Here is a 19,902-nt window from a genome sequence, read left to right on the forward strand (position 1 = left end):
GAACCCCCATCTCACATTTACCTCTGGACGTCTACCTTTATCCTAACCAGTGGCCTACCTTTTGGTGAGAAGAGCAAGTTAAGACTCTGTAGCCCCCTGGGCCTTCTCTGCTGCAGACACCCACAGAGAAATGTGGCAGGCTTCTTAGGCTGGAATCTCCTTGCGGTCTACTGTCCAAAAGCTGCCACCTCTGTGTCTGTCAGCCCTGCCCATATATGTACTGTGCCCCCCACCCACATTTTTACTGCCTTGCTCTCTTTCTATACTCGGGGTACCCATACAGAGACTCCATCTCTACTGCCAGGATACTCCTTTCACATTTGCTGTAAAATGCCCATGCCAACACCCGTGTCCATCATTGCTGTATCATCTCTGGGAGATTATCAACTGAGAAGGTTCCAGTTTCAGAGGTGCAGATGTGTGTTCCATCCTGTCTGTCTTGCTGTCCTCTGTATGTCCCAACAACTCTGGGGTCCCTTTGAATGTCTGAGAGGCTGTTTTTGTGTGGTGGGCAGCAGTCCTAAGCAAGTTGTGCCCACCAGGGTGGAGGGTCAGGAAAGGGCAGCCAGGCGCGTGTGTTGTGGACAGATGAGGGGGCTAGCCTGGGAGAGTGATGTGTGCTGCGTGTGTTCTCTTCTAGAGTGCAGAGGCTGTGTCCCAGTGGCTGAGCGAGTTTCAGCTCCAGATCTACGCACCACACTTCATCAACGCCGGCTATGACATTCCTACTATTAGCCGCATGACCCCTGAGGTAAGAGTGACGCCCCCCTCAAGGCCAGGAGCCATCTGACTAACCACTCCTGTCATGGGAGCTGGAGAGGCAGAGAGGGAGAGGAAGTGCCTGTGGTGTGGTGGGCTACCAGACTGAACATGCTACACCCATGTGGGCAATATTATTATGCATCTGTGACCCCGGATTATGTGCTGACATTGTGTTTTCTGGAGGTTGCACACTGTGTGCGTCTGTTTCAGTGTCTCCATTGTCATATCATCTGCTCCTTGGTTTTCACCTTGCCCAGCCCTAATCAGCCGCCTTTAGTATCCCCAATCAGACTTCCCTGATTATTGCTCCTGTGCTCCCCAGGTTGGTTGCTTTTCTTTCTGTCCCAGTAGATTTCTGACTCCTCTATTTTTGTCCATCCAAGCATTCCAGACTCCCCTAGGTACAGTTTGATTCCTGGTTTTGGAATTCCTTTGCCCAGTTGTCTCCTCTGGTTTTGGCCTCAAATTCGCTCTTCCTCTGCCCCTGGTCTCCAGTTTGGCACTTTTATTTATTTATGTTTGTATCATCAACCTTTATTGTTACCTCTGAGATCCCAGATGATGGCCACACTCCTAAAGGGGGTTTCCAGCTGGCTGAATAAATGCCTGAGTTGGCAGAATAAGCTGCCTAGAGTGGCATCATAGACTTTTGTCCATGTTCACCTCTCATCATGGGGGGGACTCGCATCAGAACCACCACATTTCTATGGGAAGAGCGCTGATAGTCACAGACTGAGATGGTCCATTGTGCCCTTCATAATCATATTACAAGTAGCATGACACCTGACGGACCCCAAATGGCACATGACCATCTCCTGGTTGCCTCAGAGTGAATGTGCACTTTTTGACGGTGTCCATGCATTTTGGCTCTCCTCAGCCTAGCACTTCTCTAATTGTTTTCTTCCATTCTAGGACCTGACCGCCATCGGAGTGACTAAGCCTGGTCATCGGAAGAAAATCACCACTGAAATCAACAAGCTCAGTGTCGTTGAATGGCTTCCAGAGCACAAACCTGTGAGTGACAGACCCTTGAGCTACCTGTTCAAGAGAGGCTTTGCTCACCCTTGAATTTAAGTTGGCCTAATGAGTGAAAGATCAGAAACTTTGAGTCTTTATATATTTGGCTGTGGCTAAATGGTCACATTTGACCTGGCCCTGAGGCCAACATGTCTAAGAAACACAAACTCAAACTAGATAGTATTAAAAATGAAAAACACGCAGTTTACAATTACAGATCAACATTTTGTTCCTCTATGCCATCAATTACTTAAATAATACCTGGCCGGTGCTTAATGTGATGGATGCAACTTTAAATATAAATCCAGTAGAATGATATTAGTGAGAAAATGTGCAAATATTTCCACCTGACTTAACGCAGAACTATAACTTCCTATAAAAGAAGCATGTCAGACATAGCCCCTCAGCTGTGCACCACTGGCTAGGGCAGGAGTCTTAAACTCCGGTCCTGGAGGGCCGCAGTGGCTGCAGGCTTCCATTCTAACCCTTTTCTTAATTAGTGACCAGTTTTTGCTGCTAATTAATTCCCTTTTCCTTTCACTTTAATTGACTTGTTTTTTAAGATTTGTTCCCCTGAATTTCTTCGTCATTCCTCTGAATTGCTTCATTTCTTTCCTTAAATGGCACCCAAGCAGAAGTGAACCGTGAAGTGAGTGAGCCAACAGAAGACCAACTAAGTCGGGGTCTCAAACTGCAACTAGTTGCTTAATTAGGTGTCGAGTCTTGTCGTTAATTAAACCCGTTCTTTAATTCCAAGGCTTGTTGCTGCTAGCATTGTGCCATAGTGTACATTTCTGAAATTGTTGATTTTCTCTTTTCTAAGAGCACTGTTAAAATGTTTTGGGGACCTGAACAGATCAACATTCCTGAGACCTTCACCTTTCTTTAGTTTCAAATACTGTATGATCGACACAGTTTGCTGGTCATGTTTTGGCTCATTTTGTATCTCGTTATTGTTTGCCGGCTAATTAAGGAAAAATAAACAATTAGGGGAGCTGAGTCTTCAAGAACAAGTCAATTAAAATGAATTCAAAAGAAGTTAATTAGCAGCAAAAACAGGTCACTAATTAAGAAAAGGGTTAGAATGAAAACCTGCAGCCACTGCAGCCCTCTAGGACCACTGGTCTAGGGAATATTGAGGAAGGTCCAGAAAATATTTATGCTGCCAGGAATGCCAACAATGGGAAATTTAATTGTAGAAAGTCCATATTTTCCAAAACAACTTTGCAATATGTGAGTGATATTTATGGAGGCATATCATTTACATACCTTCATCCTTGGTGACTTACCACATTTAAGGTAATCGATTCCATTTCTTTTGTTTTTCCAATCGGAGCAGAGGCAGGTCAAGTGACTTGTTCTTGGTCACCCAGTGGGATTTGAACCCACAACCTTAGGGTTTGAAGCCCAAACACTTAACCACTAGCCATACTGAAAACTTGTGGGTAGAGGAAAATTGCAGACAACCAGAATTCAATTATTGTCAGTTTTGGCTTGAGTGGACGCTGAAATACAGATGCCAAAAAGGCACATAGGGGGAAAAAACATCCGTTAGATCGACAAATCTCAGGTCCACTTGATCATGTCTGATGACAGCGCCAGAGTGTGGTGACTACTGCGTCATCCCAGTGCTCCACATGGAAGGCTGTTGTTGCAGGTGCAAAGGTGTGGGGAGTGTATGCCATATCAGATCAGAATGCCACAGTGTGAGTCAGGGTCACTCGACACGGTCCTGGAGGTCCGCAATGGCTGCAGGTTTTTGCTTTAATCACGTTTTTAATTAGAACCCATTTATTAACCACTAAAGTAACAGTTTGGCTTGTTTTTAGTAAACTTGTTTGTTACGATTCATAACCCTCAATTTACTGTACATTTAGGTTTTAATTGTATTCTGTTTTCTTAACCAGCCATCAGTTAATAACGGGGTGTAAATGACAAAGGAACCGCCAGCTCTCCAGCTAACGTGCTTCCATTTAAACCTGTGTGCATGCATCATGAATTATGCATGTTAACACAAACTTTTGAAGCAAATGAGAGAGAAGGCAAGGACCAAGAGGTACAAATCAGTTCCGGACCACAAAACATATGGAGAATGTTCTCAGAAAATGAAACCATCTACAATGTGATAAAGATTTGTTTTGGAAGCATGAAAGCATTAACAAGCCATATAATTAAATCAGAAGCTTCATTATCTGCTAGCTCTGACTTCTAATTTTAAAACTGGTTGAAATGAAAACCTGCGTCCGCTGCAGACCTCCAGGTCTGGAGCTGAGTACCCCTGGTGTAGGTGAACATTGTTACTTGAATGTTAGACAGTTGCCATAAAGAGAAGGTCCCATGGATGAATCAACTGGGAGTGTTTCATATACCTAATGGTGAAGTCACAACAGCTGCCCTGTACGAACGGCCCCTTTCTGTTTACGCCTTGTTGTGGTGATTGTTACTGCTGGACATGTCAGTGTGCGGGTTCAGTGTGAGTAACTGAATGTCTGTGTTTATACTTGAATAGGGAAAACACAAACCCCATATAATTCCCAACGATCCAACCCTTAAAGCAGTACGTAAAGATATGAATTAAACAAGACTTTGAACTTTGAGATGATATGCTAATTACACACATTAATAACAAGAGCGGCGTTTGGGGGTGGCAAGTGGGACGACCCACCCAGACCCCATGCCTAAGGGGGCCCCACTTTTGAGGTCCGTGTGTCCCGTTCGAGTTATATTCTCCAGTTATATTTTGATAAAGTCAGTGTGTTATTTTGCAAAAATTTAGCTGAATGCTGTAATGAGAAAATCCGGTGTATGTTAACATCCATCCATCCATTTTCCAACCCGCTGAATCTGAACACAGGGTCACGGGAGCCAATCCCAGCCAACACAGGGCACAAGGCAGGAACCAATCCTGGGCAGGGTGCCAACCCACCGCAGGACACACACGAACTAGGGCCAATTTAGAATCGCCAATGCACCTAACCTGCATGTCTTTGGACTGTGGGAGGAAACCCACGCAGACACGGGGAGAACATGCAAACTCCACGCATGGAGGACCTGGGAAGTGAACCCGGGTCTCCTTACTGCGAGGCAGCAGCACTACCACTGCGCCACCGTGCCGCCCTATGTTAACATTATTTTTATTAAATTTGCATGCAAGTTTCTACAGTCCACACATACCGGTAACAGCATTTGACGTAACCGGCCCGCACACCCCTAAGGCCGCCTCTGATTAATAATAGTAGTTGTGTCACATGTACAGAGCACAGTGCAATATGTCATCAATGTGCAGAGCACCACAACTTTCTGATGCCACAATAATCTTCGTTTTATTGAACTGAAGAACCAAAGCTACATGCCTGATGTTCAGTTATGCTCTCCGCTCATGGGAAAATCCGTGTTAAAAACTCTAGTCTAGTTAGTGGGACTCTGTGATGTCAATAAATAAATAATGAATCTGTGGTTGTGGATATTTAGCTGATTCACGTCAGTTCACTGCTTTTCAGCTGGCAGCCCACAGGCGGTGTCCTGGCTCTCAAAACCCCACAGGCACACCTTTCAGTATCGATCAGTAAAACATCCACAAGTATTAATGCAGGCCTGATTTTAGTCTTAGGGGACCACCATGGTTAATGTATTATCTGAAAACAAAAATGACCGCAAGTAAACCAATGGCATTTATGCAAAACATCACCAAAAATGCACAACAGTTAAGAGCAGGGTTGGAGCTGGGCATCTTATAACTGTATGGACATCCCGACAACATGTACGTATTAAAAAAAAAAAATAATCAAACTTACTGATCAATATAAAATGGAATAAAAAATAAAGGAAGACAACTCTGTTTGTGATATAGGTGTGCAGCAGCTGTTTTCACTCTCCACTTCTTTCGTTTTTTATTCTCCTCCCTGTGCCACATTTATAAGATTTCCTTTTTATAGGCACAGCTTTGGTGAGGTTTTAAATCAACTTCACAGATTAAGAGGTGTTCTCTAAAATGCACCTAATACAAAAGGGAACTTGTTTACACACTTATATGCATTATGTTTAAAAATTATACCATCCATCCATCCATCCATTTTCCAACCCGCTGAATCCGAACACAGGGTCACGGAGGTCTGCTGGAGCCAATCCCAGGGCACAAGGCAGGAAACAATCCAGGGCAGGGTGCCAACCCACCACAGGACACACACAAACACACCCACACACCAAGCACACACTAGGGCCAATTTAGAATCGCCAATCCACCTAACCTGCATGTCTTTGGACTGTGGGAGGAAACCGGAGCGCCCGGAGGAAACCCACGCAGACACAGGGAGAACATGCAAACTCCACGCAGGGAGGACCCGGGAAGCAAACCCGGGTCCCCAGGTCTCCCAACTGCGAGGCAGCAGTGCTACCCACTGCGCCACCGTGCCGCCCATAATTATACCAAATATTAAAATATAGTTTGGATTTTTTACCCCAGTCTGTGTGGTGGTTGGGGTGGGGGGAGGGGATCTTTGGGTACTTCAGAATTTCCTTCAACATCCCAAAGACATGCAGATTAGGTTTAGTGGTCAATTGTCCCAATATTGATGAGTGTAGGCCTGTGTGGTAGCCATCTGTGCCGTTGTCAATGATGAGATTCTATGTCTTAAGGGTCCTATTACATTTTATGCTCTTTCCATCAAATTAGTCTATGGGTGGGTGGTAGGCAGTGATTAGGTTATTGTCTTATTGCTGCTCTGTCACTGCTCCAGGAACCTCTCAGTCTCTGGGTCTTTGGATTACAGAACAGCCTATTCAGCCAATGGAGAGCAAAGAGAGCTCTCTGGGCCACAATGGCCAGTCAGACTCCCGCTCTCTCAGCCTTACTTCTCTTGCCTTTCTCCCTGAGCAAACCCAGGTAATGGCACCATTTATCCCTGCTCTCTCTTGGCCACTCAGTCTCCCTGAGACGTTAGTAGCGGGACTCAAGTTTGAAGATCTTCAGATTACAGAACAGCAAGTTTAGCTGATGGGGCCCAGAGAGATCTCCTTCATCTCCAAGAGCCAGTTGAGTTTCTACCTTACAAGCATGTCTGTTACGCATCCCTCTGCCGTCCTTGCAATTCCCCAGTGATACAACCTTTAAAGTACGAACCATAATCAGATAATGTATATTAGGGATGCTCCGATCAGGTCTTTTAAGGCCAATACCGATTACCGATTTCATGTTACTTGATCAGCCGATTCCAATACCATAGAACACGGCTGTTAACTGTTCATTTTTTATTAAAATTAAATTAAATTCTGTTGTCTTATTGTTCAGTGACCATAAAATAGAAAAATAAATAAAATTACCCTAAAATACATACTAATACAAGTAATTAAATATGTACATACAGTATTTATCCATAATACATATGGCATAAAAGAAAATAAAATGCTTCTCATGATTATAAACTGTTATATTGTTTCATTTTTTTCTGTACATGTCTGAAACAAGGCTAAGTTAAAAAAAGTAGTTTTCGCCATTTCTCTAACAACAAAAAATATATATTTTCTCATTCAGTTAATTGATATTGGCAATTAAACGCTACTTAAATGCAAATATACATGCACTTATAGGTTTTAATCTTTTTAAATCCTTAATTGCACTACAGCTTTTTTCTGTTAAAATATACATTTTCTGTATTTATACAGGTGTGTGTTTTTTTCTTCAGTGTATCAAGTAGACAATCACAATTCTTGAGGTGAATTATAAAATATGAATTACCATTTTAATTACTTAGTACTTGTTTCTTACCAAAACCTGCTATATGAGTCACAGCAACAAATAATAAACACAGTACAAAGCTGAAAGAAAAAAAGCCCATTGTTTACTAAGCAGCAGTTTCAAATGTGTCTTTGTCTTTTCTTTTTCCAATTAAAAGTGTAAGCTGCTGCATTTTAAACAAGGTTGCTGTCCAAACTCAAGCAGTGTGTTTTTTTGATTTAAACAAAATAAAGCTCTGAATTCCTTAAAATAGCTCTTCTTGCCATTTCCATATTTGCACAGGACGACTTCTTGGATTACGTTTTTTCAGTTTATTATCCTCTTTCTTTAACGTAAATATACCAATGGCCTCTCGTTCACTGATAGTACAAGCTTCCACTCGCTGCTCTTTGTTTACACTGCAGGAAGTTTGTTGCAAAAAAAAAAAAATAAAAGATGGTGCGCTGGCTCAACTACCGTAATACTTTATGTAAAGGAGCACTACAACTACATTACCGTAAAGCTTAGAAAAGCAGGGGATGAAAATATTGTTTTTTGTGATTGGCCTTTTTACTGATCACCAATCGAGCGTTTTTTTAGTGAAAATCGTTCAATTGCAACCGGCCAATAGATTAGAGCATCCCTACAATTTATTTTTTGTTTAAGTGGTACCTACCGAAACAAACCATTACACAGACTTGTGACTTCTGTGCTGAGACGTCCTATCCTTGAAGGTGAACTGTTTCACCAATATGGTGTATCTATTAATTGCCACCATTGAGAATGTCACCTTATTCATAGTGGAAGGTAGCAATGCCAGCATCTCCCCCACTTGCTTGGCTCTGTCCAAATTACATAATCCTGGCAGATTTTGTGTTTGTGCACTTTTGGCCCATCTAACACCATCATGTGTAGCCCTCAATGTCCTCCCACACCATGTGACTGGTAATCTCTCTATATATATAAAATCCAACATATGTCTGTCTGTCTGTCCGAGAGAACTACTTAATGGATTTAAATCGGGTTTTTTTCTATAATTTGCTTGAACATTCCGGTTTATTTTGCAACTTCTCTCATTGCGCTAAGTATCATAGTTTGGTTGCAGCACCGATTTATTCACACAAATCTGAGAGACAGGCTGCGGGCCGAGGGGAGGTGGAAGCGGGACCTCAGGAGCAGGTAGCTGGGCAGGGCCCTACTCACTCACGCGCCAGCATCCATTCCAGTCGCTCTACCTCTCGCCACGTGTTGGAGTGTACCTTGCCTCGGCTTAGCTAGCGATACCTGTTTGTTCAGCAGACTTTATCATCTAGAGATTGATAAAGAGTAACGTTTGACGTTTTTGAGAGAGAGATCACAGCTACGTGTGTTTTAGAAGGTAGCTGCTTATTGGCAGAGATATCACGGCCACGTGTTCTTCTCCCCAGTCGGGGGACACTCCCATCAGAGCTGAACATGATCAGATACAGAGGCAACATTTGACGCTGGAGTGTACCTACCTTCCACTTGGGCAGAGATACCTTGGCAACTTTTTACATTTTTGGCAAAGACATCACAGCTGCATTCTCGCCCCTGATAGCAAAACCAAAAATATTGTATATCAAGAGGCCCTTGGATACGAAAGCTATCAATATAAATTCTTCTGAATACAAATTATTGCTTTTTATAAATTTTTTATTGAGTTTTAAAGTTTGTCCTGTTTCACTACTACGCGGGCAGAGCCGTGGGGGACAGCTAGTATTTAATTAATGTCTTCATCCTTCCAAGGTCACCACCAAAAGGGGCATTCACAATTTTATAGTAGGAAGTCTAACATTTTGATCTTTTATGTGTGATGCCACAACACTTCTTGAAGTTCCTCAAATGGGCCATTTCTGGAACTGCCAAGGTAACTCTTTCAGCATTTGAAATACAGAAATAAGGGGTTGTACCCGAGGTTTGTCCTGAATACCGAAGTAGTGCTCAGGCCATTGTTAATTGATGATGGATGCACACACATTACCTGCTTTTACAGTAATCAGGGGAACAACTTCCCATAGCCCTTCCTGTAGGAGGCCAGTTGAATGCCTGCCTGCTATTCCAGTGTACACTTTGAACGGCCACGTGACAGCTGCACATTTTTTTTCTCAAAAATGGAGTGTTTTAGCTTGATGACACAGCCCTCAGGAGGCCTATCTTTTGACATTTTTCACCATTTACCATCTAGGTTGCTGAGTCCCACTTTGCTTGTGACTTTATGATCTTAAAACGTCTGGCAATGATGGATGGGTAGGGATTAAAACTCTACCATTAATATGGTTCATGGCATCTTGGAACTTCTTTCATTTAGAGGTTTATTGCTCTTGAAGTTTGTAATGAGCTTCTGATGCAACCCGACTAACTTCAGAGGATGTTTTAAGGTCTTCTTCAGGTCACTTTCTATGACAGTGGCTGGTCCCCCATGTCTTAAGGTGAGCTGGGTTTGTAATGAGTGACATGTCTTGGTGTCCCTTTCCTGCAGTAGTTTAGAGGCAGCAGCTTCTAAATCCTGGAGGTGTTAGGGTATCATCTGGGGACAAACCAACGACATCCTCAATGTAGATGACATTAAGAATTAAGAAATAAAACAAATAATGTGGTGCCAGCATTTTTGAAACCCAGAAGAAATGAACCAGAATCCTGACCGTGTTATTAACAGGAGGGATTCTCCCACTGTGAGAATCGTGAAGCAGGTGGTTCTGCTCGAACCACCATCCCCGTGTGCTCTTGTTGAATCTTTACTGTGATGAATTCACGCTGTTCTGCCTACTAGCTTGTTGAGCTAAACAATTTGGCTGCCCAGTGGACGACTAAAGTCTGAAATCTCGACAAACCAACACAAGTATGCTTTATGGCTATAAATATCTTGTTTCTAAAAATACGGTAACTTTCCGCTGCCAGTGTTCACAGGCTGCCCACATCACACTTGAGCAGAAACGCCGCAGCCGTTGACTTTTAAGGCGGCCATTTCCAGAGTTGTATACTGGCGGAGTTTCTGTGTGCTCTCAGTTTCTCCATTCCTAGCTGGCTGGCACCCAAGAATATTGCCTGTTGGCTCGACCCCAGGGAAAATTTTGCTCAGCTCTTTGCTCTCTTCATGGCTTTGTACCATGTGCTCACATTCTTTTAAGTGACTGTGGAACCTTGCCACTTTTGGCTTCACTCCTTGCATATTCAGACTGGCGCAAACGACTGCTGTGGTGCACAAGCCCCTCCATTGTGTGCGCGTGTGTGTGTGTGCTGGTGTAACTTTAAGCCTCTGCGCACATACGCCTGGTGTTTATGTGTAAGTGGAGCAAAGTCATCAATCAGTTTAATGGAGGAAGTGTTCACTGTTGCTGTTGACCACATGGTTCAAGGGAGTGCAGGTAGCCATCCACAGTTAACACTAAGACCAAACTCAAAAAGGAAAGGCTGACTCAATCCGATGAGTTGAGCAAAGAGAACGAAGGAGTCAGACAGTCAACGGTTATTTGAAACCACAAATCCATCTTTGGGAGGGTGCTATCACAAGCATACTCCAAGTCTTTAATCTCATTCATCCATAGTCTGCCACAAATGCCAAAACAAACTGGTATAATATTGACCAGTTATTCTTTATGGGCCTTTTGAGGCACATGATCAATATGGCAGACACTTTCAACATCGTAACAACTGCACTTGATATTAAACCCTGAATTTCTTTGAAGACCCGCCATTCTTCCGTTGTTTTGATTGTTGTTTGGACCGACTAATAGGGGTGTATCAAAGTTTCATCCCTTGATATGAAACATGTCTCATGGGAACACTGGATGTGGTGATGCTTCACTGCAGAAGTCAATATCCAAGTCACCCAACAGCCTTTGCTCATATTTAATTGCTCATAAAGGGTGGGTTCAGTTGACCCCCTAACTAATCCCAGTAGTGTCTGCTATCTCATGTAACCTCACTCTTTGATTGTCTGGTACAATTTGCTCCACCATGTTGGCAACATTTTGTGTCGTCAGTATTGCAGGCCAGCCAGACCTTGGTTCATCTGCAACCCATGTCCAGCCATAGTGAATTTCTGCAGGCATCTCTTGATTGTGGTAGTGCTAGTTCATGTTAACTAGGAGATTGTGAATCTGTAAGAGTTTATTGTTCTCTAGCATTAGAAATTAAATGGTGGCACAATATACAAGTTTGTGCTGTACAGAATCCATGATGACTTGATTCTCAAGTGAGGAATATACACTTTACCCACAAATGTAGAAACATGTCATTTACATGTTTAAATACGCAGGAGCTAATCCTTGGGACCCTGTTTAGGTTCTGGCATTTTGAGCACCCTTTTTATGGAATCAGGGAGTCGGAGCTTATCCTGGCAGAAAGCAAAGTGGGCAGGGTGCCAGTCCATCTTAGGGTCTCTCTTTTCTGCCAGGCTAGTTTTAGGCAAAATAGCCTAGCAAGGTCATCTTTGGGATATGGGAGGAAACCGACAAAGATAGCCACCAGCCAGTAGGGCATGCCATGGCGCCAGGCAGCTGTCCATTCTCACAAATAGTTCACATTGATATATCACATTTACAACGAAAGGATATTAAAACTGCAAGTCGTGAAGCCCCACCTTGGAGTCTGGCAGCTGCTGGATCTCATCTGTTGGACAGTCTTGTGTCTTACATAACACGATAAAAGGTAAGGTGCAGTGTAAAGCATATCTGTATAAATGAAACACTTGCCGCTGATCCGAGTCTTAAAGTAATAGCTGGGGTCTAATGTACTAACTCCTTTCATAATTTTAAACACTTCGATCATGTCACCTCTTAATCTCCGTTTGCTTAAACTGAAAAGGTTCAGCTCCTTCATTCTGTCCTCATAGCTCGAACCTCCCAGTCCCAGAATCAGCTCGGTCATTCTCCTCTGGATTTTTTTTTTTTTTTTTGCAATATGGAGAGCAAATCAGACTCCATTCTCTATGTGAGGGCTCACTAGTATGTTATATAAATGAAGTGTAACCTCCCTTGACACATCGTGCTGTATAACCTAACATCCTATTAGCATTCTTGTCTGTTTCAGTCTCGGTACGTTTGCATGTGCTTTAATAACTCAGTTATTCACAGAAACCAGCTTTCTAAAATGCCATGGAAACCCTTATTCTGGTTAGAGAAACCCTTTAATGTAACCCTTTACTGGATTTTGTGGTCTGCGCATTTCCGTTACACTCTGACAGCCTGTACATGTGTTACCTTCACACACTCTTCTAGCAGCCAAGAGTAGAAAACTGTGGCAGCATCTACAGTACAGTACACTGATACATTTCCATCCATCCATCCATCCATCCATTGTCTCCCGCTTATCCGAGGTCGGGTCGCGGGGGCAGCAGCTTGAGCAGAGATGCCCAGACTTCCCTCTCCCCAGCCACTTCTTCTAGCTCTTCGAGAGAATCCCAAGGTGTTCCCAGGCCAGTCGAGAGACATAGTCCCTCCAACGTGTCCTGGGTCTTCCCCGGGGCCTCCTCCCAGTTGGACGTGCCCGGAACACCTCACCAAGGAGGCGTCCAGGAGGCATCCTGATCAGATGCCCGAGCCACCTCATCTGACTCCTCTCGATGCGGAGGAGCAGCGGCTCTACTCTGAGCCCCTCCCGGATGACTGAGCTTCTCACCCTATCTGTAAGGGAAAGCCCAGACACCCTGCGGAGGAAACTCATTTCAGCCGCTTGTATTCGTGATCTCGTTCTTTCGGTCACTACCCATAGCTCATGACCATAGGTGAGGGTAGGAACATAGATCGACTGGTAAATTGAGAGCTTCGCCTTGCGGCTCAGCTCCTTTTTCACCACGACAGACCGATGCAACGCCTGATACATTTCCTAAAGGCAAATTCTCAGATAACCACATTATTCCTCCTCCTGGTTGACATAATCGGCCTCAGTATGTTAGAAATGGCTAGACTGATGTTGATGAGCTGAACGTACAGTGCTAAGCTCTGCACCACAATCTCAGAAGCAGTAGGGTAACACGTTCAAAGCAATGATTACTTTTTTAAAGTAATGAGTAACCCAATGCAATACTTATTTAGTGACGAGGTAAAAGTACCTGCGTTGTGGTTATTATTATTCCAGCAGCACTGGATTTAAAGACAATAAGCACACATACTGATGCGCCGCTTCTTTGATGAGCTCAACCACACAGACAAGAAGAGAAGAGTGTGCCGCATGTAGTCCGGTAACAAAAACATATTCATGAAGTGCCAGTTAAGTTTTCATCCAGTTGTTTGCTGTAGATATGTTGAAACAGTGTGATCAGGTGGCGCAGCAGGCAGATTTCATGCCATGAATCATTGTGGCTCAGGTCAAGGATTTAAAAAGAGATGGATATTATATATGTCACAGCAAATGAAGGCCTAAACGTATTTATAAAACACAAGGAAATGATCACAGGCTTCATGCTTGTTTTCTCATTCATGGCAGTCGATGATGACATTTGTGCAGTTTAATGACGTCAAGTTGTTTTACCAAAGGAGACCTCCAGCAGGGGCAGCACGGTGGCACTGCTGCCTCACAGTTAGGAGACCACGCTTCGTGTCCTCCTTGCGTGGAGTTTGCATGTTCTCCCCGTGTCTGCGTGGGTTTCCTCCGGGCGCTCCGGTTTCCTCCCACAGTCCAAAGACATGCAGGTTAGGTGGATTGGCGATTCTAAATTGGCCCTAGTGTGTGCTTAGTGTGTGGGTGTGTTTGTGTGTGTCCTGCGGTGGGTTGGCACCCTGCCCGGGATTGTTTCCTGCCTTGTGCCCTGTGTTGGCTGGGATTGGCTCCAGCAGACCCCCGTGACCCTGTGTTCGGATTCAGCGGGTTGGAAAATGGATGGATGGATGGATGGACCTCCAGCAGCGTACTTGCACATGTAAATGGAGGTTTTTAAGAAACCCATTTCTGTCTTACCCCAGTTATTCACCTTATCTCAATTGTGTGTGTGGCAAGTCAATGCACTTAGTGATGACTCCGCCACAACTCCTAGATCCTCCTTATCAAGTATACTTTCAATTTTCAGAACCCCCAAACCTCATGTATAGAGAAGCTGCAGCTACTTGTCGCATCTTGGAGTCAGGCGGCACGTGTAAGCAATAAGGACGAATGTCTGCCATCCCACGCTGCAGTCTCATACTACTTTACTGGCTCCGGCCTCCTCGCTCTCTCCCTTCTAACCCAGCTATGGGTCATTTCCACCTAATACGGCAACATTGGATGCCAACTCCCATGTGATACGTGTGCTCTTAACATCCAGCAGGCTAGGCTTCTTCACTTGTCCTACATGATTTAAAAAACTGAGCAGTGCATACAAGGTAAGGGGCATGGAAAATGGGAAGGAGGGCACAGGAGCTGGTCACTCCCAGGGAAAATCGGGCTGAAAGCAGACCACCAGGAGCACCCGCTGCGTGGCAATTTTGTCTAATAAAGCTTGCAGCTTTTTCGGTCTCCTTAGATTATTAAATTATGTGATGTTTTATATATATATATATATATATATATATATATATATATATATATATATATATATATATATATACTGTATGTGTGTGTGTGTGTATTGTGGGAACCAGGGGTGCTCCAGCTGCCACAACCCCGACAGAACAGGCAGAGACCAAAGTTTATTTATTCTTCCTTGTGGGAACCGCTCTCCCTCATTTCCACCATTACAGCACAGTTCCATACACACAGTAGTTCATCCTTCTCATTCCGCCTCCACTGGCGAGCTTCGCCCTCTTCCTCCCGACACTGGCTCTTCGAATGGAGTACGGCGGCTCCTTATAAGTAGGTCCTGGGAGCGCTCCAGGTGGCTCATCAGCGTTAACTGGAATCACTCCCAGGTGTGGTGGGAGTCCATTGTAGGGCTCTGCAGCTCCCCCTGGTGGGACCCCTGGAACCCAACAGGGTTATACCAAACTCCAACTACCAGTATGCCTTGCGGGAGTCCATGGTGCCACAGCCACCCAGTAGGGCTGCCCTCTAGCGTCCTGGGGATAGGTAGTGCCCCGTGGCTACTCTCTTCCCAGGTCCTACCATCCACTTGGCATCCCGGCCAGGTAATGGCCGTGGCCGCCTGTCACAATACATGTTACATATATATAAAAATGCTAATGTCTGTTTGTCATGCAATTGCTTGTTAGCTAAAAGGGCTAGAACTTTCATCTTGGTCTTAATTGAAAGCTTATGTCCTCATGTCTTGGAAGTTCATAAAATTTTAAATAGCAGTCACATGGGGGGCACTTTCCTGATGTGCAGAAACGTTTATTGTACCGCCAAAATAAGATGTATACATGTTCAGAATTCATAATGGAGTGCAATTTCTTACATTTGCAAACAACTGGTGGAGAGTTCCCTGCTGTTTATATGTGGCATTTTATTTTAGGATTGTAGGTCTGTGTGTTTCACAAGTGATGCATAAAACTTTTTAATCCACTTCCTTAGGCACAAAGGGGCATAAAGCTAATTTAGAGTCGCCATCCAGCCTAACCAGCACACCTTTGAGGACATGCAAACTCCTTGTAGCAACCGAATGGGGATTCGAACACAAGCACTGGATTCGTGAAGCAGCAGTGCTAACCACTGGCCTACAATGCCAGTGTGATGTCATGGTCCACCTATATTTTGCCAAAACCTTAAACTTCACCCGTGTCCGCACACAGACGTACACTAATTTATGATTTATGCAATCTGGCGTTTATAGAGTTGACTGGACCCTTGCTGTGCCCACCAGCACTGTGCAATGATCTTTTTTTTTTTGTTTGAATGCCAAGGTGCTAGAAAATCTATTCTTCGTAATGGATATAGCGCCTTTGACAGTGCACACCATCACAATGAACTTTACAGATAGTGAGCCGAGTAAATGCAGGTGTCAATGTGCAGGCAGCCCCTTTGAAATGATTCGGAATGGATGGGTGGGTTTAGTTAAATCACTTCTGTTTCAGTTCAAATACAGACGTCACCCAAGGTCAATCTGCATTGTAGAAATGCGATGTTTTTAGGGTGGTGAGTCGGCGCAGTCCTGGGTTTCAAACAGCAGCCCAGTCATTGCATGTTCTTCCTGTGCTTCTGTAGGATTTTCTGTTACTCCTCCATTGGGTGGTCAATTAATTGGTGACTCTGAGTAGACCCCCTTTGTGCAGGGTAGCTCCTGCCTGGGTAGGTTCCAGCCGGGTTAGTGGGTTCAATGCAGATGGATGTATATCTACACAACAGGCAAATGTCTAAAACACTGCGTGGGCAGTCCCAAAGCTCTCATGCCAGATTTTAGAATGTGCATCTCCAGAACTCACTCACACCCACCCTTAAAGCAGCCCTAAATCAAGGGGGCAGCCTATCTGCTAGTTAATCCCCCTGAGCACCGAGCTAAGTGAGTGGCAGCTTTCTCTTCCCTCTCCATACTCAACGATGTGAAGCCCACCCTTGTCAGTTCACCAACTCCAACACAGCCCCCAAGTAAGTACCCCACTGTCTATCCTGCTCCTGCCCGTGGAGTAGCTGACAAGGTGAGTATCCTTGAGGCACCTCACTGGGTGGCACATGAACCCCCCTATAGTGAGGTAATGCCTGCCCACACTGATGTGCTGCCCCCTGACTTCTCGCTGCACTCTTTTTTTTTCCTTCTTTCACAGGCCAGCTTGGCTGAGTGGCTGTCAATGATTGGCCTCGGCCAGTATTACCAAGTGCTGGTGCACAATGGCTACGAGAACATCGACTTCATTACGGATATCACCTGGGAGGACCTGCAGGAGATTGGCATCACAAAACTTGGTAAGACCACCTGCTCTGCCACCACAACAGATAGGAGCCGGTGATCTGTGATTTTGGCGTCTTCCAGAGACCATCTGGATGATGACCTTCCTCTGCTGTTCTTTCTCAAGGTCACCAAAAGAAGCTGATGCTGGCGGTGAAGAAGCTGGCCGAGATCCAGAAGGCCACTGATCACGGTCGTGATTCTTTCAGGAAGAAAGCCCCTCAGTCGCTGGAAGTGGTAGCTATTGAGTCTCCGCAACAGGAGACCACAGAATGCCTCTCGCCCAAGATGACAACCTTTCAGGACAGTGAGCTGAGTAATGAACTTCAGGCTGCCATGACTAGAGCAGCAGACTCCCTGGACGGTACTGAGGCAAAGCAGCCAAGCAACCATGTGGCACTCCGCACTGCCCGCGGCTCGCACAAGAACAGCCTGAACAGCAAAGCAAAGGCGGCCAGCCTCTCTCTAGATGGGCCCAGTGAGGCTCCTAAGGGGACCGACGATGGAGGTTTGGCCCAGAGGAGGGAGGTGAGGCCAGTGAGACAGGCCAGTCAAGGCCAAGGTGTTCAAAGGGCAAGTGTTCCCCCGGTTCTAGGCAAGCCGCGCCAGTCCTTCCATGCCACGGGACCTGCCTTCACTCCACCCCAGACACCTACCAAGCCTCGGCCATCCTCTCCACAGACCATGGGGGCTGCCCAGGTGACCGCTAAGGTGAAGCCCACTCCCCAGCTGCTTGGCCAGACAGAACGACCCATGTCACCCAAATCCCTCCCACAGTCCCCCACACACAGGGGCTTCGCCTACGTCATGCCACAGCCGGTGGAGGGGCCTGAGGACTCTGTGAGCCACAGCGTGGCGCCCACACCAGCCGTCTCGGCAGCCACAGCCCCCATGTCAGTGCCCATGCTCTGTTTGCCTCCTCAGGGTGACGATTCTGATGAGGACCAGAGTCGGCCTAAGAAGCGAGCGCACAGCCTGAACCGCTATGCCATGTCCGACAGCGAACAGGACAGAGATGAGCTGATGGTTCCCGATGCTGGACCCTATGCCACTGTACAGAGAAGAGTGGGCCGCAGTCACTCTGTGCGTGGCCAGTCGGGGGACAAGAACGTCAATCGCAGCCAGTCCTTTGCTCTCCGGCCCAAAAAGAAAGGCCCCCCACCTCCGCCACCCAAGAGGTCCAGCTCTGCCATCTCTAGCACAAACATGGAGGAGGATTTCACTAAGGAAGGTGGTGGCAATGAGCTAGAGGTGGGCTACCGTGAACAGAGGCGAGCTAGCGATTTCGGCGGGACAGTGGACACTGGCAGCGCGGGCAGTGTGAAAAGCATCGCTGCCATGTTGGAAATGTCCTCCATTGGAGGAGGGGCGAAAGCTCTAGCCATGCAGAAGTCGCTGGGTGTCGGAGGCAGACACTTCCTACAGGTACAATGCTTGAGGCTGCTAGATAAGGTCGGCTCGTCCAGGTTGTGCCCACCAGGGTGTGCAGATGGGCCTCCTGAAGACTGCAAGCTGGGCTCATTTTTAAATTCATCCGTCCTTTTGCTTAATATACTTTACTCAACTGGGGAGCATGAGGGACCAGGGCCTATCTCAGCATGCTAGACCTCCAAGGCAGGAACCGGTCACTGGTGGGATTCTGGTTCATCACAGAGGGATAATAGAGAGAGACCAGTTCACCTAACCCAGCATATGGGAGGAAATCCACACAGTGACCAAGCTGGGAATTGAACCCAGATCTTAGCAACTGTGAGGCAGCCGTGAGCTGCCCAAGGACTGGTGTATTTTAATGTAATGCCATTCCTGCAAGGGTGGTACAAAATATAACACTGCTGCCTCACAGACGCTGTAGTCCGGGGTTCAAATCTTAAGCTGTTCTCACTGTGTGTCTGCACAGATTTAGACCGATTGGCAATTATAAATACGCCCCCACCCCACAGAAACCGTTCCTGTCTTCCACCTAATGCTGCCAGGGTGAGCTCTGGCCCCCCACAGCCCTCAGTTGTAATAACAGGTTTCTGATTGTTATCTTCATCTGTGTGGAGTTGGCATACCCTCCCCATATTTGTATTGATCTTCATTTATAATGTGCGACAGACATAACTCTCGTTCACAGCTGGTTCTTGTCTTTTCTGCCCAGTTCTGCTAGGATAGACTGAATCCTCCAAGTACCCGAATTGGGTTTGAGAATGTTAACTTTGCATTGAAAAAGACACAGTTTATCAATCTGAGAGTATGAAACATAAAGAGTGAAATCCAGCCACATCTCTGCTTTCCCATAGCACGGGCACGTGCTTCTAGAGTTAAAGCGCTAGCAGATGACTCCTCTCCTTGGCCACTAGAGGGCTACTAACCTTCAGCCATTACTGTTAAACGTGCTTTGTCAGAGTCATGGGACTGAGCCTGTCCTGTTAACACTGGGCATGAAACAAGAACTAACTCTGGATGGGATGGCATTTCATCTAGAGGAACACTCGAGCCCACCCCAACTCTCTCATTCTGGGACAATTTATGACTTACCAAGCAACTTGATGCGCCCGCGTTTGGGTACCTGGGGAGTAAAAGCAAACTCCATAGAGATGAGGATGGGCCCCAGGTTCAAACCTTGTCCCCCAGGGGGGACGTGGGGTTACTAGTCTTCTAGTATGTCTGTGTG

General features: G+C 45.6%; 1 protein-coding gene across 4 annotated transcripts in view; it reads left to right on the forward strand.

Annotated features, from left to right (window-relative positions):
• Positions 1 to 19,902, forward strand: part of caskin1 (CASK interacting protein 1) — a 64,868-nt gene that overhangs the window by 41,308 nt on the left and 3,658 nt on the right. For 3 of the 4 annotated variants that reach the window (XM_028813799.2, XM_028813802.2, XM_028813804.2), the window contains 4 exons: positions 641 to 751; positions 1,675 to 1,776; positions 17,125 to 17,263; positions 17,374 to 18,671. In XM_028813799.2, the coding sequence (XP_028669632.2) occupies positions 641 to 751; positions 1,675 to 1,776; positions 17,125 to 17,263; positions 17,374 to 18,671 (1,650 nt within the window). The remainder of the gene's footprint in view (positions 1 to 640; positions 752 to 1,674; positions 1,777 to 17,124; positions 17,264 to 17,373; positions 18,672 to 19,902) is intronic. The other variant, XM_028813801.2, reaches the window with a different exon arrangement.

The sequence above is a fragment of the Erpetoichthys calabaricus genome, chromosome 11, assembly GCF_900747795.2.
Source record: "Erpetoichthys calabaricus chromosome 11, fErpCal1.3, whole genome shotgun sequence".
In the NCBI taxonomy this organism is placed as follows: Eukaryota; Metazoa; Chordata; class Cladistia; order Polypteriformes; family Polypteridae; genus Erpetoichthys; species Erpetoichthys calabaricus.